Raw genomic sequence first — 18,052 nt, forward strand, 5'->3', positions numbered from 1 at the left:
AAGAATTAGTGGCTCTCCATGTTTTGGGTACTACCAGTGAACTGAGCCAGCCTCCAACAGCCACCCTCAAGTAGCACTGGACAGAGCAATGCCTTTCAAATGGAATTTTGATCTCCCACACCTTGAGCCAGAGGCCCAGACTCTTAAGTTAAGTCCAGTAGAAAGCCTCTGAAGTAGTTCAGTAAATAAGTGGTTTTTGCTTAAACAAAAGCAGCTTTTATTGAAGACCAGTTAGGAGTCAAACATACAAACCTCACCCCTACATGGACTAGGGGATTGGTTGCACAGCAAGGAAGGAAACAAGTGTCTTGTGCCATGACCATAGGGACACTTCTCCAGAAGTGCAGTGACCAGGGTTAAAGCTTCAGTCTTTACCCACCTGAACAGCCTTGACCTGCTAGACTGATTTTCAGTACAAGAGTTACCAGAGCGGTTCAGCCTGCAGGAGCCATCCAGACATGTCCCTCCAGCTTGGAGCAGGGACCATAGCAACCCCTTTATCTGATGTAAACAGGCCCAACTCCACTGAATGGAATGTCTCACCTGCAACTCTCACCCATAAGAGTAGGTATTTTTACTGCTTTGGTTTTGGAATCCAATAGGAATAATCCCCACCCCCGTAGCTGTAGTTTTGGTAAATTGGAGTGTTTGCTAAAAGGTATCGTTCCCCATGTCCTGTTTCCTTCTCAGGGTTTGCAGAAGTTATTTGAACAGCAGAGCAAAAAACTTCCAAATATCTGTACATGTTGGATAACAGATTTTTTTGTTAATCTCTAGTCAGAGATCTAGACAAAGACATTGCCAACCAAGATTTAACTTCTGGCACTACTCTCATCCTGTAGTCCATGGTGTGCGTTACCATGGTAGTGTTCCCCCTTGCCCGTCTAGGAAGGAGCCGTTGTCTTTTTCGCTGAGATTAGCCAGAACTGAGAGGATACCTGGAATAGCTTCTTGTATCTGCAAGGGAGCCTAGGAGGATCAAGATTAAAAAATTATTAGGAGTATCCTTGGGAAAAGGCAAGCAATAGAATTCTACCTATGGGTGTGCAAGAGCTTCCTTAATGTTGCACTTAATATAGTTTCCTAGCTAATGAGATGTGTTAAGGCAACTGGCTCTTCAAGGCCTTCAACAGTTACAATTAGCGGATTGCAAGAGTGAACTAGAGAGCCAGTATATTTTAAAAGGTGTTGAGATGCAAGGTTGGTCCTCCTTAAAAAAAATAATAATAAAGAGTGTCTGGATGTCACTAACCATGTCTCCTCCCATGTCAGTTTGAATCCAGCCTGGGTGCAGAGAAATACAAAGGATTCCATCCACTTTCAAGTCTGCAGCAAGACACCTGGTGATCATATTCAGTGCAGTCTAGAAGAGTGAACATGGTATCAGTAGGTCAGTTTCACATATCAACTTGAGGTCTGGAAGGAAGGCCACCCAATTAGTACCTTGCTTCCTCACTCGATGAGCCAGGGAGCTGTAGAAAGGTCACATCCAGAAGATGTACTTCAGACACTGGACTTCAATCTCCTCTCTCTTAGAAGATGCCAATCAAGAGCGGGTCAAAAGTCAATGGAGCTATTTTGGTGCAAGTGAGAGGAGAATGAAGGGGCAATCTTTTGGTCAAGTTCTGATGGATCTGGAAGTGCAGTTTGACACTCACATGGAAGAGTCTTGTAAATATTCTTAGTTCAAAGGTTCTGAAAGGCTGTATCTATATATTCACAGCCCCCCATATAAATACAGCCTTTCAGAACCCTTGAACTAAGAATATTTACAAGACTCTTCCATCCAAGCATTTAAGACCAAAGAGAAAGAAAAGGCAATCTCTTCCTTTCCTCCCACCCCCAGCCTACAGGACAACTTGATGCGTTTAATGGAGCCACTTGGTTTGTGCAGTCATGGTTGTATTGAGTGTCTGAAGAAACAGATGATGTTCCATTTAGTTCCTAAGCAGCAAGGTCCTAGAACCTTAGGAGTTGAGAAGGGCGTGTTGTTGCAGGAGGGGGAGGAAGGAGGAGGAAGAAGAATGTCTACCATAAGGGACAGATGTCATTTAACCCAAGCAGCCAGGATTCTGTTAAATCCATCCTTGGCTAACAGAAGCAAATACCAGATCAATCACAGTCCCTGGATGTGTAGATGTTAAAAACCCACATTCATGTTGGCACTAATCACAGTGAGACTGCCACTCCTTGCAATCAGTTTAATATTTACCCTATTGACCACCTTGCTGAGGTTAGACAGAAACCTTGCACTATGGCCAGTAGGTACATCGTAGGTCTAGGGAGATCCCCTAAGAATGCTGGGTGCATTTAGAAGGGACTATTGACAAGGCACTTACCTGGATTGTATAGTGGTTAGTTAAGGACAGCATGTTCTGTATTCCTGATAGATAAGTTTGTGGTAAAAGGTAGTCCTCCTTTCTGCACAAAGCTCCAACAGCTCTCTAGTCTTATTTTATATTGACTAGCAAGTCTTTACCTAGTAAAGTCATCTTATACAGCACATAGAATGAACCCCTATTTCCAAGTTAGTTACCACTTTAGGATCCCCTTTAGCTCAGAGCATTTCCAAAGCTGTGCTCAACTGAAACCAGGCAAACACCCACCTTTGCTATTCTATAGGGATAGACTTTGAGGAACATCTCATTTGCCTGGACCAGTTGCATGGAGGCAGCAACAGATGACATATTGATAATGGCTGCTCGGTGACAACCCATACCAGTGCTCAACTGGGCTGCCTTCCTCAGAAGGGGAAGAAAGGCCTGAAAGAGAAAGTTCATTTCATTTCAACTTAAATTTCAGTCTCAGCCTGACCAAGACCAATTTGGGTTTAAACCCTCTGTTCTATTAAGAGCCGAGCTCATTACAGCCATGACAACTTTATGCTACTATCTGACTTGCAGTGACATGAACACTAGTAGACCCTCTACAGAGCTAGCTAATGATTTATGCTGACTTTAGAACCACCACAGACCTTTCACCCACATGAAGCAAGCAGCTTCTCGATTTAATCCTTTAATTATTTACAGTCCGAGTCTGCTCAGGACCTGGCACTATGAACCCCTGAAGAGACACGAAGTATTCTTGTCACACAAGACAGGGAGATTTGCATACCACAGAAAAAGGCTAGAAGCTAGCTTTGAGGAGTCCACCATGTACTGTTCATTGCTCAAACCAGAGGGCACGGTCAAACTAAGTGGAGTGTGACACCCCACATACTGGGCTAGGGTTGAGACTGGCCTACTTGCTGACTCTCAAAGCTCTTAAACTATTCTGGAGAGAGGTCAGTTAGGCACTAGCCAGTGTAGCCTGACCCAAAGTTGGGTAAATATAATTGTAACTTGAGGATTAACAGGTTCTTGTCCCAAGATCAGGCCCAGTAAGATTATTGTAAAAATCATCATATAATTTGGGAACCCTGATATGCACAGGTGCAACACTCACACTATAGGAACGCTTTCTATATATAAATATGATTTATTAATAATTTAGCAAAGATCATAAACACACTTAAACTTAAAGCAGATAGAGATAATACAGAAAGTACATTTGGACGTTCATACTTATACCCTTATCTTTCATACTTAACCATTATCTTTATCACCTTCATAGTCCTCACCTTCCCCAGTAGCCATCATTCTGGCCCCTCCCAAGATCTACATTTCTCCAACCTCTCTGCTGCCCCTGGGATGTTACTTTTAATAGTAGGTTACGCTGATGCTGCCATGACCAATTAGGGTGACCAGATGTCCCAATAAAAATCAGGACTGTCCCAATATTCAGCTGTCTGTCCTGCATCCCAACAGATGTGTGGTCAGGACGTCATTTGGCTTCGGCGGCACTCCGGCTTTTTTTTTTTTTTGCGCTTTGGCGGCAGTGTCCCAATATTTTGTTCTGGTCACCCTATGACCAATGCATATTCAATAGAGGTCCTTATTTGTATTTCCTTCCCTTAAGGTGTCCGTTTTCTATAGGTTAGTATATGTATGATGTTACCCTATTAGCATACATGTTAATTTGCTGTCATGGCAGCTTTGCAGTCAGAGGTTCTGTCCAGAACTTTCCAGATGCTGGTGTCAGCTATGTTCTGTGCTGGGGTCAGGTGTGTTCTGTGGGTGGCGGAGGTCAGTATTCTGGACAAAAAATTCCCACTCTGGCATACCACTTTCAGTTCCCTAGAACTTAGGAGTTACCAGTACTTAAGTTTATCTATGCTAAGGGTTATAGGCCTCAAGCCTCACTATCTACTAAAGCCAAATCTTACAGGATAAAAGCCTGTAGGTTCCTTGCATTACTACTAAATATAATAAAGCAGAACAAAGCAATGACTATAATACAGGTAAGCTGGCCCACTGGGCTACACCAGTGACTGTGCAGTTAAGCATTAGCTTGTCTCTGGAAGACTCACTAGGCTTGTACAATGTAAAAGAGGCATAGATGGGGCTCATGAAGACTTATATGGGCAGTACACAAAGTACAGAGCCTTTTTAGTCTCTTTCCCAAAGTAAACCCACGTCCTGGTCTTACCTTCGTGACCATCAACTGAGCGACTGTGTTGGTTTCATAAATGGTGAGCATGGTTTCAGCCGTGACTTCTTCCAGGGAAGCAACCACATTGATACCAGCATTGTTAATGAGGCAGTTCAGCCCTTTGTCTCCTAAGATCTCTTCCACTTCCTGGACTACTTTCTTTATGCTGTTTTCACAGACCACATCTGCCACAGAGGAAAGGAAACACCAGCAATGAAGTGGATTCTGTAGGACAGTGATAGTCTGTGTACCCAGTATGGGCTGCAAATGCAAAGCCAGTGCTTCAGGTTGGTTCAGGATATGTGTAGGAAATACGCTTGGTGGAAATTTAAGTCCCACTGAAACAAGCATGGCCAGAACGTTTAAGCAAGAGGAATGTTCTGTGGTCCATGTTGTCCCACGTGTCTTCCCTTTAATGAAGGAGGGAAATAAGGGCTTCCTCACCCCAGCCTGATACACATCTGGTTGTGCCTGGCCTGTTCTCTTGCTTGACTTAGCTCAATTTTTCTTCATGCCCAGAAGGGGCTGAGTGCACCACAATTTCAGGTTTGTCACATCAAAATCAGGGTATGAAGAGGATGCATGATCTCAATCCAGCACCAGGACTGGTGCAGTGTGATCCAATACAAGCTAAAGGAGAAAGAAGGACCTGAGAGTTTGGGTGTCCCCCCTCCCAAGCCATTCCACATAGAGATGAGATCCAGACAAAGTGTGGATCCAAACTGAGGTTGAATGTGGAGTTTTGCCTCAGTCCCCCTCTAGTGAGGGACTGACAATTAGTTGGGGGAGGGGGGGAGGGAAAGAGGAGTTCTCTTCAATAGGCAGTAGTCAGATGTCAACATTGATCTCAAAAACAGTGAGTTTCAGTTAAATGCATACACCCTGTCACAGACAAGTAAACAAACCCTGAAAGCCAAGTATTAGCATGGACCATTTCTCAAACACTAGAAGGAACCAGACTGTCTCACAAGAGTTATAAGAAATCTGTACAGTACCAGAGATCTGGGGAGTGGCTTTAAGTTATTAGTGAAGAGACGCAACTTCGGATCTTCCACTCATGTCTCAAAAGCAACCCAACCTTGCTATGGTAGCACATGCTTTGGTTTGTTACGAGGCCCTTTCACTCACCAAGCTGGAGTAGTTTGATGTTGCTATACTGCTTGCTGAGCTGCTGGAGTTCCTAGAAACAGAAGGAAAAACTGAGTTGTGGTCTCGTCTGCCGGGGGTTACGGCTCAGTTTTCAGGAGTGCTGAGCACTCTGTTCTAGTTAGCTTCCACGGGAGTGAGGTGCTGGCCATCTCTGAGAAGTCAAGCTCTTACTGACTCACTTAGTAAAGCCACTAGCAGCCCCACACCATGAGGGCACCCTGCTTATGTTCTCCATTGGGCTAGCATGCAGGGCGTGTATGCAGCCAGTCTAGCCATCAGATGGAACACTACTGGTGAGCCCATCCTGCGATGGGCTTCTGATAGCAGGATAACACGACATATTGCATGCAGTTGCTGGACAGACGTTACACTGCTTCCCACACAGAGGATCAGAGAGTGTTTAGTCATTTAAGATTCAGGCATCTCTGTGCTGGCAGCAGCACAGAAGAGCAGCACTAGTTTAAGTAAGGAGCATTTGATATTTGAGAACATAAGGGCAATCACTGGGAAGTTTTTTATTGTGCAAGACTCGAGACTGAATTCTTTTCAGTTCCATGCACTACAGTTAAGTTGTTCTCTGCAAGACATTCACAGTGAAATTGAAGACTGAAGTTTAACTGTCTAGGGAAACAAGGAGTCACTAACTTGCAGGAACACAATTGCAATGGTAGCCTAGCTGCCACTAGACAGATTCAGGTTGATGATCCTGGGGGAACACTTCCCTTCTAGGCCACAAAGCAGGGTGTAAATCTTAGCCAAATGAAACAGACAGGGTGGGTTCTTCTCAGTCTCATTCCAGAGAGTGAATTCCCACAGGCAATTCTTATTCTCACCAGAGAGCCATCAGACACACTGAGTTGCTGCCATCTGATGGGTGTTTGGTGGCCTGTGTTTTGGGTGACCAGACAGCAAGTGTGAAAAATGGGGACAGGGGTGCAGAGTAATTGGCACCTAAATAAAAAGCCCCACATATTGGGACTGGCCCTATAAAAATCAGGACAACTGGGCACCCTACCTGTGTTAAACAAGCTGGTGCTTGCTATCAGTCTGATTAGTGATTGAATCAAACAGATCTGACCCTCTTGTTGGCAGCCTCAGGGTGGTGAGAGATGGAAAAAGCCATGGAGACTTCGGTTCCCCCCACTGACATCTTGAGGTGACCCTTGCAGATAAGGCACAAGGCTTGTCAGCTGGGAACCTTGCCTCAATATTCCTCTTGAAATGAGGAAGAGACTTGGGCCTTTGGTATCATCCTTGCCCTTTTCACAGATGGTAAATTCCACATACTTTTGTGACCACTGGCTGTCACTGGGTTGTGTTTATTTTAACAAGTTCAAGTTAAGATACCATCAGCTGCACCTACTCCAGGGTCAGTTGTGATTCAGGCAAAGTCAGGAGCCAGGATCAGTGGTGCTGGTCCCTCCACCCCACACTGAAATGTAACAAGTTACAAAACCTTCCGGAATGTAGCTTGTGTCTTAGACTTTGAAATGACTCGCTCAGACACACCGTGTCCCAGTAAAGATTTTACTCCTCATTTTGTTTAGTGGGTCCTGCTGGCTACAGAGTTCATCATCTGCCAAAGTTTAATATAAAAGAAACAGTCCAGTTTCCTAGTTTGTTACAGGATGCAGTGACCAAAGGGAACTGTTAAGCCCCAGCATCTGCTATTGCAAAGTCAGAGTGAGAGCCCTCCAATGTCCCTCCCTTCACTTTTCTCTGGAGTTCTTCTAGTGAAGAATGTGCTATCACACAGGGACACTGCAGGAGAGGGGAGCAGAGTAGAAGGACTCGCTTTGAATGTGGGAACCTAGTTAGAGACAAGTGTGCTATATTCAGAGTGGTCTGGAAGGATTATGGAGGTCTCCAAGTTGGGGATAGGAAGGGTAGAAAGGCAGATTATCCTTCTAGATCCCTCCACCCTTGCTGATTAGGGACCTTGCTAGCTGAGAACCACCTTGTGCAACAACTCACCAACTATGGTGCCTGATCGAGTCAGCAGACCCCTGGTTTATCCATAGGCTTGGAAGGATTAAATTTATTGACATTTATTATTTAAAAATAGAACTTTCACTGTGTAGAGACCGAGTGTTTCCATTAATTGAGGTTTACAGATAGGTAAAGAAAGAAATAGGCTGCTTGAGAATTTAAAACTCTGATTTGAGGATATTTTGTATCTTGACAACTTGTTTTGACAGTTACAAAGCTTTAACTTTGTGAATCTTGAGGTCTATCATTAAATAATTGTTGTATGACACCCTCCATTATTTCCCACAACCATGAAAGTTTAAATAGGCAAAAATAAGAAAAAAAAAGTTATTTTTTTAAGTATCTCCCATCAAAATAATAAAAAATTAAATTCTGCCAAGCCTATTTGCATGTGAGGGGCTGCCACTGGGATATTCTCTGTGCAGTGTCCTTAACTTTGAACCCCAGATTGTGAGGAGGGTGGAAAAGGAGGCGTTCCAACAAGCCAAGAGCCATTGGCCTTCAGGGCATGCTTAACTGAACATTAACTGCTTGCTCCTGTTTTCCAGGACAGCACAAGTGTTTTGTTAATCCTGAATGGGTGAGCTGGAATGCAGGATTGATTTGGTCAGAGATCTGTAGCCATTTCTATTGCTCGTGTGCATAGGGCAATGGGCAGGTAATTAAAAAAAAAATACACTGAACAGTACAGAATCAGACAAATCCATGCTAAAGTGGGGTATTGTACTCCTAAGAGAAGGGGTAATAGACAGCCTGCAGGCTCTCTTATCCTCAGAAGTCCATTTGCTATGCACACACAGTAGACAGCACCTAGGATTTATTCAGCACAAGTCAGTCTAAGCTGGCAGAGACTCACATGCAGAAGCCTTCAACTGTTCTCTGTTATCCCAGGGGTCAGCAAGGTACAGGAAAGAAAGACATTTGCTGCCTTCTGTAGCTGGGAGGATTGGGTGGAGGGATCCAGTGTGTTCCCAGGTCACTGGAGAAGAAGTACCACTGGCTATATGCTGGCAGTTAGCCTACATAGAGGGGAGAGTTACAAGAAGATCAAGCAAAATATTTAAGTCCTCAAGACAGGCTTTAAAAGCCATTGGTGGCTTCTTTCCCACCTTTCCAGGGGCATTCTGGTCAGGTCTCCTGTAATTGGATTTTTACAAATCCAGATCAGAGAGGCCTCCCCAGACATTTCCATAGAGCTCATCATCCAGCTCAGGAGAGGACACTAGGATCAGACCATTCTAGTCTGGTAGCTTTTTTTACATCCACTTTTCACTGGTAGGGCTACACAAGGTGCAGAACAGTGGAGAATCAGGCCCTAGGTGGTTCAAAGAGTGCCTGAACTGGGTAAATGTGACTTTTCCTATACATTTACTCCATGGGAACGAAGAAATCACTTAAACCTGGCTATAAATGGGAACCATGTGAAGTAAAAAAGCCTTTAGAGGGGCAGGCTCTAACATCTTGCTGGTGGAAGCTTTGAACACTTAAAGCTCCTGCTTTACTAAAGTAAGTGGAGCTACGTGATATTTGAGTGGGGAGTGAGGAAGAGACGATAATGAATATCATTGCTTTTCTGCTCACACATGCTTAGTAAGAGCTCATATTTGGCATTCACAAAGTTAACACAAGTACTGTTGCCAAGCCACAATTTTATTGTGAGTTTCGCCAAGTTCAGCATTTAAGGCCCCAGCTGCTGAAGTCAGGAGACTCTCTCCTTTCCTTTCATTGGAAAAGAGAGTTTCTCGCTTTCAGGGCTGCAGGAAAAGAGCTCAGGCAAGACACCTTGCAGGCTCTGCTGTGCCATCTACCTTCTCATTCAAAACAAGTTTTCAAAGTCTTGTGATTTTCAGGAGCCCTACTCAGGATTTTTGAATGCTTAGGGTAGGCAATATTGTTCTCTTAATTTCTGTAGCGTGCAACTTCTGTTTTCCCCTCCTCCATAGGGTTTCAGAAGCCACCTTTTAGCAACACCTCTGGCTAGGGGGAAGGAGTGTTAATTTCAAGCCAGCTGCAGAGAAGATTTAGATTGATGTAATGCTCAGAGCATTGTGCTTCAAGTGGTGGCCTGCATGCCAGATCCATCCAGCCTGCAAGGGCCTTCCATGTGGCCCACTGCCTGGTGTCAGCTGTTCCTTCCTACCTCCTAGGAAGGAGCAGCTAACCAAAACTGCTCAGAAGCAGTACAGATCTCCTTCCCCCCTCTCCATCCCTGTGCCCAAAGTCACACAGGAAATCTGGGGGTAAAGCCAGGAATTGAAGCCCCATCTCTCAAGTTAATACCCTAACTAGTAGGCCAGCCCTCTCAAAAGGGCACAACAGCCATCCTGGGTCAGACCAAAGCTCCATCTAGCCCAGTATTCTGTCTTCCTATAGCGGCCAATGCCAGGTGCCCCAGAGGAAATGAACAGGTAATCACCACGTGATCCATTCCCTTTCACTCATTCCCAGCTTCTGGCAAACAGAGGCTAGGGACACCATTCCCGCCCATCTTGGCTAATAGCTATTGATGGACCTATCCTCCATGAACTTATTTAGTTCTTTTTTGAATCCTGTTATAGTCTTGGCCTTCACAACATCCTCTGGCAAAGAGTTTCACAGGTTAACTGTTCTGTGAAGTATTTATTTTTAAACCTGCTGCCTATTAATTTCATTTGGTGCCCCCTAGTTCTTGTGTTATGAGAAGTAATAACACTTCCTTATTTACTTTCTCCACACTCATCATGATTTTGTAGATTTCTATCATATTCCCCCATCCCCCCTTAACCGTCTCTTTTCCAAACTGAAAACTCCCAGTCTCATTAATCTCTCCTCATATGGAAGCGGTTCCATACCCCTAATCAGTATGGTGACCACATCTGCATGCAGTATTCAAGATGTAGGCATACTATGGATTTATAGAGAGGCAATATAATATTTTCATCTTATTATCTATCCCTTTCTTAAATGACTCCCAACATTCTGTTCACTGTTTTGACTGCCGCTGCACAGTGAGCGGATGTTTTCAGAGAACTATCCACAATGACGCCAAGATCTCCTTCTTGAGTGGTAACAGCTAATTTCGACCCCATCATTCTACATGCATAAAGAATGCAGGAAGGCACACACCAGACATTCTCCGAAGTCAGCCAAGGGCAGAATTTGACCTTGCAATTAGCAGGCCGGCCGTGGGTTCAAGGACTTATTCCAAAAGGCAAAGGGCAGACCAGAGAGATACACTGAAGTTACTCACCAGGATGGTTCCCCGTTTCTGTGAAAACAGGGTGGGCCACAAATTATTACCCCACTTGCAAGTTAGATACCTCAAAGCTATGATTCGCAACCACTTGCAACAAATGAAGTCTGGAGAGTGCCTGGACAAAAGTCAAGTCTAGACCCACAACATTATAATAGGAATGCTGATTGAAAGGGGGCAGGGGAATCTAATGAATTGGCTGAGAAGGTTTCAAGAATACAGATTTAAGTCTACAAATGAATCCATTTGGGTAGTGATAAGTGAGCTGATCCCAACCTGAAGGAAAGAGGGATTAAAAAAAAACTATACACCACAACACACACCACTCTAACATGAAGTAAGACTGAAATACACCAAGGCAATGAACTCCTTTTCTAGCTGAACAAAAAACCCATCAGACAAAAGGCAAGGGAATCAATGAAGCAATGCAACAGAAAAGATCCAGGAGGCGGCTTTCAGGAATCAGGGGGAGTTAGCAGAGTCAGGGATTTACCTATCCAGCATTGAATGAATGAGGGAACAGGGTTAGTGGCTTTGAGGGAGGTTTAAGATGTGGCAGCTGTGTAAGTAGACTGCTTTCCCGATGTGCCTTCCAGCTAAGAAAGGAGGTCTGTCCTCAGCTCTGCAATATACAAGAGCCATCTGAAGGGTAGCAGTCCTTGTTAAAGTCTTGTGTCCTTGAAAGGTGGGGAGTTACCAGCGCTAGTCAGGTCAGTAGCTCCCCAGCGCATAAACAGGACCTTTTGTATGATCCCACTCCACCTCAGAGTTAGAGATCGAGCAGGACTTTTAAAAAAAAAAAACCTTAGGGAAACTAGCCAGTTTCCCAGCAGGTTGAAAGTTTGAAATAGGACTTGTGCTGCACCAAGGAATCAGCAAACACTGAAGTTTTTTTTTTTTTTTTTTTTTTAATGGAGATATCCCATCTCCTAGAACTGGAAGGGACCTTGAAAGGTCATCAAGTCCAGCCCCCTGCCTTCACTAGCAGGACCAAGTACTGATTTTGCCCCAGATCCCTAAGTGGCCCCCTCAAGGATTGAACTCACAACCCTGGGTTTAACAGGCCAATGCTCAAACCACTGAGCTATCCCTCCCCCCAAGCCAAGGACTTTTCCCAGCCAAGGACTGATCCTTGGATTTCACCCTGAGCCACACATGGGGTACTGGGACAATTTGTCTCGTGTGTGTGGGGGGGGGGGGGAGGAGAAGGGGCACGCTAAGAGCCATTGAACCAAACTGTAAACCCTGGATATGATGGAAACGGCTTCAAGCCAGGGGGTGCAGCAGCCCCCCCCCACACCCCTAGTTCCAGCCCTATGGCCCAGGACTGCCTCCCTCACCGCCCTGGGCTGCAGAAGCCCCCTGTGCATGTGAGCGAACACCCCCGGTACAGGGGTGGCAGGTTTGTAGAAATTTTGATGGTGCCCAGAACCCGCTCCCCTGCCAAACTCCCCCCCACCTGCCTAAGGCTCTGGGAGGGAGTCTGGGGTGCAGGCTCTGGGAGGGGGTTTGAAGATGGGAGGGCTGTGGGGCTGAGGATGAGGGGTCTTGGTGTGGGAGGGGGCTCAGGGATGGGGCAGAGGATTAGGGTGTGGGGGGGGATGAGGGGTTTGGGACATTGGAGAGGCTCAGGGCTAGGGCGGAAGGGCAGGGTAAGGGCAGCCTGCCCTGCGATTAGTGGCTGGGGGCACTAGGACCCCGCGGCAGCAGTTGATGCCGGGAGCTGGCAGAGCACAGTCAGCGTGAGTTGCAGGCTCCGGGGCCGGGGGGACACTCACGGGAGGGGGAGGGGGAGGGACCCGGCCCCAAGCATTGGTGGAGCCGGCCCCCCGGGCCCTGACTAGTGCTGGAGCCCGGGCACCCCGGGCCCATACAACTTGCCACCCCTGCCCCGGCACAGGGCAGGAGAGCCGCCCGGGGGGGCGGGGGGGTTCTCGGCAGGGCCCCTCCTGTTTTACCTGCGCCTTCTCCGGGTAGCGGCACGTGGCGATCACCCAGTCCGGAGCGGGGCTCGCGGCCGCCAGCCCCCGCGCCAGCCCCAGCCCGATGCCCCGACTGCAGCCGGTGATGAGCACGGAGCGGCAGCGCTGCTGGGCCATGCTGGGGCCGGACGCCGCTGAGCCGAGCCAGCCGCCGGCGGGGCGGCTTTTAACCCAGCCCGGGGGGGCGGGACCGGGGCCTCGCCTCGCCCCACCCCCACCGGGCCCCACCCCCTAGCTGCTCCCCTCCAGGCCCCCGTCCCTCATCCCCACCGGCTGCTCGTCCCATCCCGGGCCCCCAGTCCCATCCTAGGGTCCCCTCCCGCTCCCTGCCCCGGGGGACCTCGCCCGCTAGCTGTCCCGCCGCACTCCCCGCATCTCCTCCCAGGGTCCCACCCCTCCCATCCCCCTCCCATGCCCCCCCCATCCCAGGGTCCCACCCCCCACCCCACCCATCCCAATCCCATCCACCTCCCAGGGTCCCCCCCCATCCCAATCCCACCCCCCTCCCAGGGTCCCCACCACCCCACCCATCCCAATCCCATCCCCCTCCCAGGGTCCCACCCCACCCCACTTCTTCCCCAGTCCCCCCTGAAATTCCCCACCCACTGCCTCCTCTCTCCTTTCAGCCCTTCATCCCATCCCACACCCTCTGCAGGGCCCCTCATCCCATTTGCGCCCCATCCTGCTTTGCAAGCTGCGCTTCCCTCCCCCTCCCCAGGGCCCTTATCCCATCCTGCCCCCTTCCACAGGCCTTCCCCTCTGGTAAGTGGAGTGAGATGAGGGCTTGACAGCTCACCATCATTCCAATGTCTCCATAGAGAGCGCTCCCCCCCCCCCCCCCGAGCTGCCATTTCTCTGCTGTCCTTTCGCCCTTTCCAGGGGGAGCCCCTGGGCTGAGAGCGCTTGGTCAAGTGTAAAAGTCTCAGGCTGAAAAGTAAAGAAAAGATCAATTCCCAACACATGTGCTGCAGCTGCAGCTAGTAAAACACATTCCTCAGCATGAAGCCGTTTGTTTGGTTTGGGGGGCCTCTGTAACCGAAAAGGAGCCCCCTGGGCAATGCAATCAGAAATGAACAGCGGGGGGGGGGGGTCTGTTGAAAAAACAAATGTGCTCAGGAATTGATTAGATTTCCATAGAGGAAGGAGAACTTTTTTCCCCCTTCCCCACCATGGAAAGCTTTCTCTCCCTCTCTCTGCTTCTCTTGTAGGGTAACCGACCCCCCTCTTTGTGATGGGCTGAGGAGTCCGGCTGCCAAGTGGGGTAAGTGGTGAACCCATTCAGCAGTAGTATTTATATTACAGTAGCAATTAAAGGCCCCAGCCAAGCAGAGGGCCCCGTGAAGCTACCTTCCATTCCCTACGCACCCCTCGTCCTCCAGTGATGTAGGTCAGTATTAGTCTCCTCATTTTACAGATGGGGAAACTGAGGTGCAAAGAGCTTAAATAACTTGCCTGCATTCTCTGTTAGGTGGAGCTGAAATAGATCCCGGGAGTTCTGACTTTAGCACCCTGCTTTGCACCCACCCGTTCTTTGTTGGTTTCTTTGTTATTTCTGCTTAAGAGAAACCGCTCGGAGAGCTCTAACTAATGTTTGGGATCTGGAAATCTTCATCACTGCTGGCCAGCCCTAGAGAAGGATTGATATTAATTTATTCATCCCAAGATGATCTTCCACCTATACTGGGGGGCGCTCAGAAGGCACTTGGGTCTGATTTCTCATATCCAAGGCACCTCAACACAAGAAAGGGCTTGAGTAGAAACTGCACTGACTCTTGTAAGAGATCTTTGGATCTGTCTCATGTAAAATGGCACATAGGTATGGTGGCCAGTTTATTCCTTCTCTGCTACGTCTCTGTATGCAATATCAGAACCATTTCAAGGCTCCCATCTTCCCACTACTTGCTTGCAGGCCTTTCCAAATCAGTCAGAGAACATTCAGTGTCAAACATACCCATCTGATTTACTCTGTGTGAGCAAAAGGAGTCAGCTCCTGCCAAACTGTAGTACTGGGAATAGTTTCCATATTCATGGAGGCAGCTGCTGATACTGTGGGTAAAGTTTCAGGCCCTGCTTGAACAAAGCTCTGAAGCATGTGCTAACTTTAAGCAAAAAAAAAGGACAAGTTTGGGGAAGGAGAAGGTGCTTTCCAACAGGGCAGATTGTGCAGGGGAAAGTACATTAGATTATGTGTATTAAATTGCTGTATTTTTATAGTGTCACAAACATACATGACACTTCATAAACATGCAGTCGGAGTGATAGCTAGCACTGAATAGCCTGTTTCATGGATACATCTCACAGCACTTTACAAAGGTGGGAAAGCATTACTGGCCCCATTGTGCCGATGGGAAACAGGTGAAAGGTGAAGTGACTTGCCCAAGGGCATAGAGTGAGTCAATGACAGCGATGGTAATAGACACCCCCCCCCCCCCCCCGGGTCCCTGATTTCCAGTGATGTGCTCTATGCACTGGATCATACACCCTCATAAGACAGGTTACCTGCCCCAGAGGTTTATGGGGTTTTCAAATACTTTCAAGTTAATGTGTAATTAAAGACACAGGGCCAGATTCTCAGCGAGTATAAGTCAGCATAGCTCCACTGAAGTCAATGCAGCTGCACCAATTTACACCAGCTGAGAAGCTGGCCCATAGCTCCCATGCAGAACATCAGCTCTCCCGATCTAAGTTGGAGTTTGTGACTTGGTTCAGAGTATTCCCTACTGAGTGTTGCTAGGCAGCCTCACCAGAAACAGGTGTTTCTGTTGTCCCTTTCCCAGGTGCTAACTAGCAACCTTATCCAGCTGCCTTTCTTCTTAGAACACAATCCAAAATTTAAACAAAAGTATTTATTTGGCAGAGTGTAAGATCAGGGAGTTGGGGGCAAAGGGTGGAGCCCATATCTCTAGCCCACCATTTGAAGCCATTGGAGCTGTGCCATTTTACATGATCTGAGCCTCTGCCCCCTAATATTTATCAGTACATTTATCATCCTGCAGCGGTGGCTGCATATTGGTGGTGGATGAAATGGAATGCCCCCCATGTGCGTATTGGACATGAGCCAACACAAGGGAAAGACACCCTTTGATTTTAACAGGCTTTGGGTCAAGACTATAGGGCTGCCCTATACAGATGGATTAGTTGGGAGAGGCTACAAGAAATGTCCTCTCCTCCCAGTGTACTCACCGTAATCCGTCTTTGTATAAATTATTATGCTCTCCATCCATTAAGACTAGGTTAACTAACTTTGCACTCAGTTTGTACAGCCATAGGTTTCCTCCCAACCACTAACCTTACAGGACATGTCTACACTGGAATAAAAGACCTGCAGCATGGCTGTGGCTGGCCCAAGTCAGCTGACTCAGGCTTGCAAGACTGTGCTCTGGGACTATAAAATTATAGTGTAGACATTCAGGCTAGGGCTGGACCCGGAGCTCTGAGACCCTGCCGGGTGGAGGGTCTCAACCCCCGGGCTCTGGGCCAAGCTCAAATGTCTACACTGCTATAGTTAGTCCTGCAGCCTGAGCCCCAAAAGCCGTCCGGAGTCAGCTGACTTGGGCTCTGACACCCAGTGCTGTGGGGTTTTTATTGAAGTGTAGACACACCCACAGTCACTCAGAGGCACAGGAGGATGGACAACAATCCTTGGACCCAAGGGCCAGCTGCTGGTTATGAGTTCAAGTTCTGCTCTTGGCTGATTTCAGAGAATGTCTAATGTGTGCACTTCTGCATTCTTTGGAGAAGAAAAATGAGCTAGTGGTTAGGACATTGACGTGAAAGACCTGGGTTCAATTCCTGGCTCTAAGCCCAGACTTCCTGTGTGACCTTGGGCAAGTCACCTAGTCTCTGTGTGCCTCGGTTCCCTCATGTGTACAACGGGGAGGATAGCGCTGGTCTGCCTCACAGGGGTGTCTTGAGGACCAATACATTGAAGAGTATGATGTGCTTATGGTAACAAGGTCACTGTAAAAAGCAACAGAGGGTCCTGTGGCACCTTTGAGACTAACAGAAGTATTGGTCACTGTGAGGACCATAGACAGATTGTAAGTGATCCTCCATAATAGCACCCTCAGGGAGGGATTTTCAACTCTAGCATCCTTTCAGGGCTCTTGGTAGGCACATAATTTCCAAGGCTGCATCCGAATGTTGTCCATTGACATTTCTCTGTTGTCGTGTTGGCTCCCCAGTGGCAAGATGACCTAGTGACTGAGTTGCAGGCACTCCCGCTTTGCTCAAGGTTCAGTGACTTTGGAAATAGCACTGCCTGGGGACTGAACGCCCTGGCAGTGATGGGTGATAGAGTTGCTTATCGAAGCTTGGCTCAGTCTTGCAGATAAGAGGTTGCTTTCATGCAGGGAGCTTTGGAACAAACACATATCCACCCATGCATAAAGGCAAGTGCTCACACACACACACAAACCAACAGCCTGGCCAATTTCAAGAGGTCCCAGACCATGAAAACAATCAAGCGTGTGTCTGATTATTGCTCTGACACATGAGAAAATTAATGGATGGGCTCAGCATGCTTTGTTTAAGGTGGATTAGATTCTGCTGCTCCCTGAAAATGGAAGGGAGAGATTCTTCTTCCTGTGCAGATGGGATGTGGTCTGAACCAGCAGCAAAGCAACAATGTGTACTGACACCTGCACCTTTCTCCTTACCAACCAAAGCCCCCGAAGGCACTATGTTCCAGTAGCATCTCTCTCCCTCTCTAATCCGTTTCACCAATGTGTTGATTTGGGAACAATACATGCTGTACATTAACAAAGGCATTTAGTGGCTTTGGAGGATTTTCGAGAAATCCCCTTCATGCTTAACATTTCTCAGTTGTCGTCTTTGTGTGTTTCAGAGTAGCAGCCGTGTTAGTCTGTATCTGCAAAAATAACAGGAGTACTTGTGGCACCTTAGAGACTAACAAATTTATTAGAGCATAAGCTTTCGTGGGCTACAACCCACTTCTTCGGATGCATATAGAGTGAACCATATATTGAGGAGATATATATACACACACATACAGAGAGCATGAACAGGTGGGAGTTGTCTTACCAACTCTGAGAGGCCAATTAAGTAAGAGGGGGAAAAAAAAAAAAAAAAAAAAACTTTTGAAGTGATAATCAAGATGGCTCAGTACAGACAGTTTGATAAGAAGCAAGTGTGAAAATACTTACAAGGG

The 18,052-nt window shown here is 47.3% G+C and overlaps 1 protein-coding gene across 1 annotated transcript; it reads right to left on the reverse strand.

The window, feature by feature from the left end:
- Nucleotides 1-205: 205 nt before the first annotated feature.
- On the reverse strand, nt 206-12,999 carry LOC135893351 (C-signal-like). Its single transcript, XM_065421145.1, has 6 exons — nt 12,859-12,999; nt 5,659-5,710; nt 4,528-4,715; nt 2,607-2,762; nt 1,253-1,363; nt 206-969 (listed from the first exon to the last, which is right to left on the reverse strand). The coding sequence occupies exons 1-6, from the start codon at nt 12,997-12,999 to the stop codon at nt 856-858; spliced, it is 762 nt and encodes a 253-aa protein (XP_065277217.1). The 3' UTR covers nt 206-855.
- Nucleotides 13,000-18,052: the final 5,053 nt, after the last annotated feature.

This window comes from Emys orbicularis, chromosome 22, assembly GCF_028017835.1.
Source record: "Emys orbicularis isolate rEmyOrb1 chromosome 22, rEmyOrb1.hap1, whole genome shotgun sequence".
NCBI classification, from domain to species: domain Eukaryota; kingdom Metazoa; phylum Chordata; order Testudines; family Emydidae; genus Emys; species Emys orbicularis.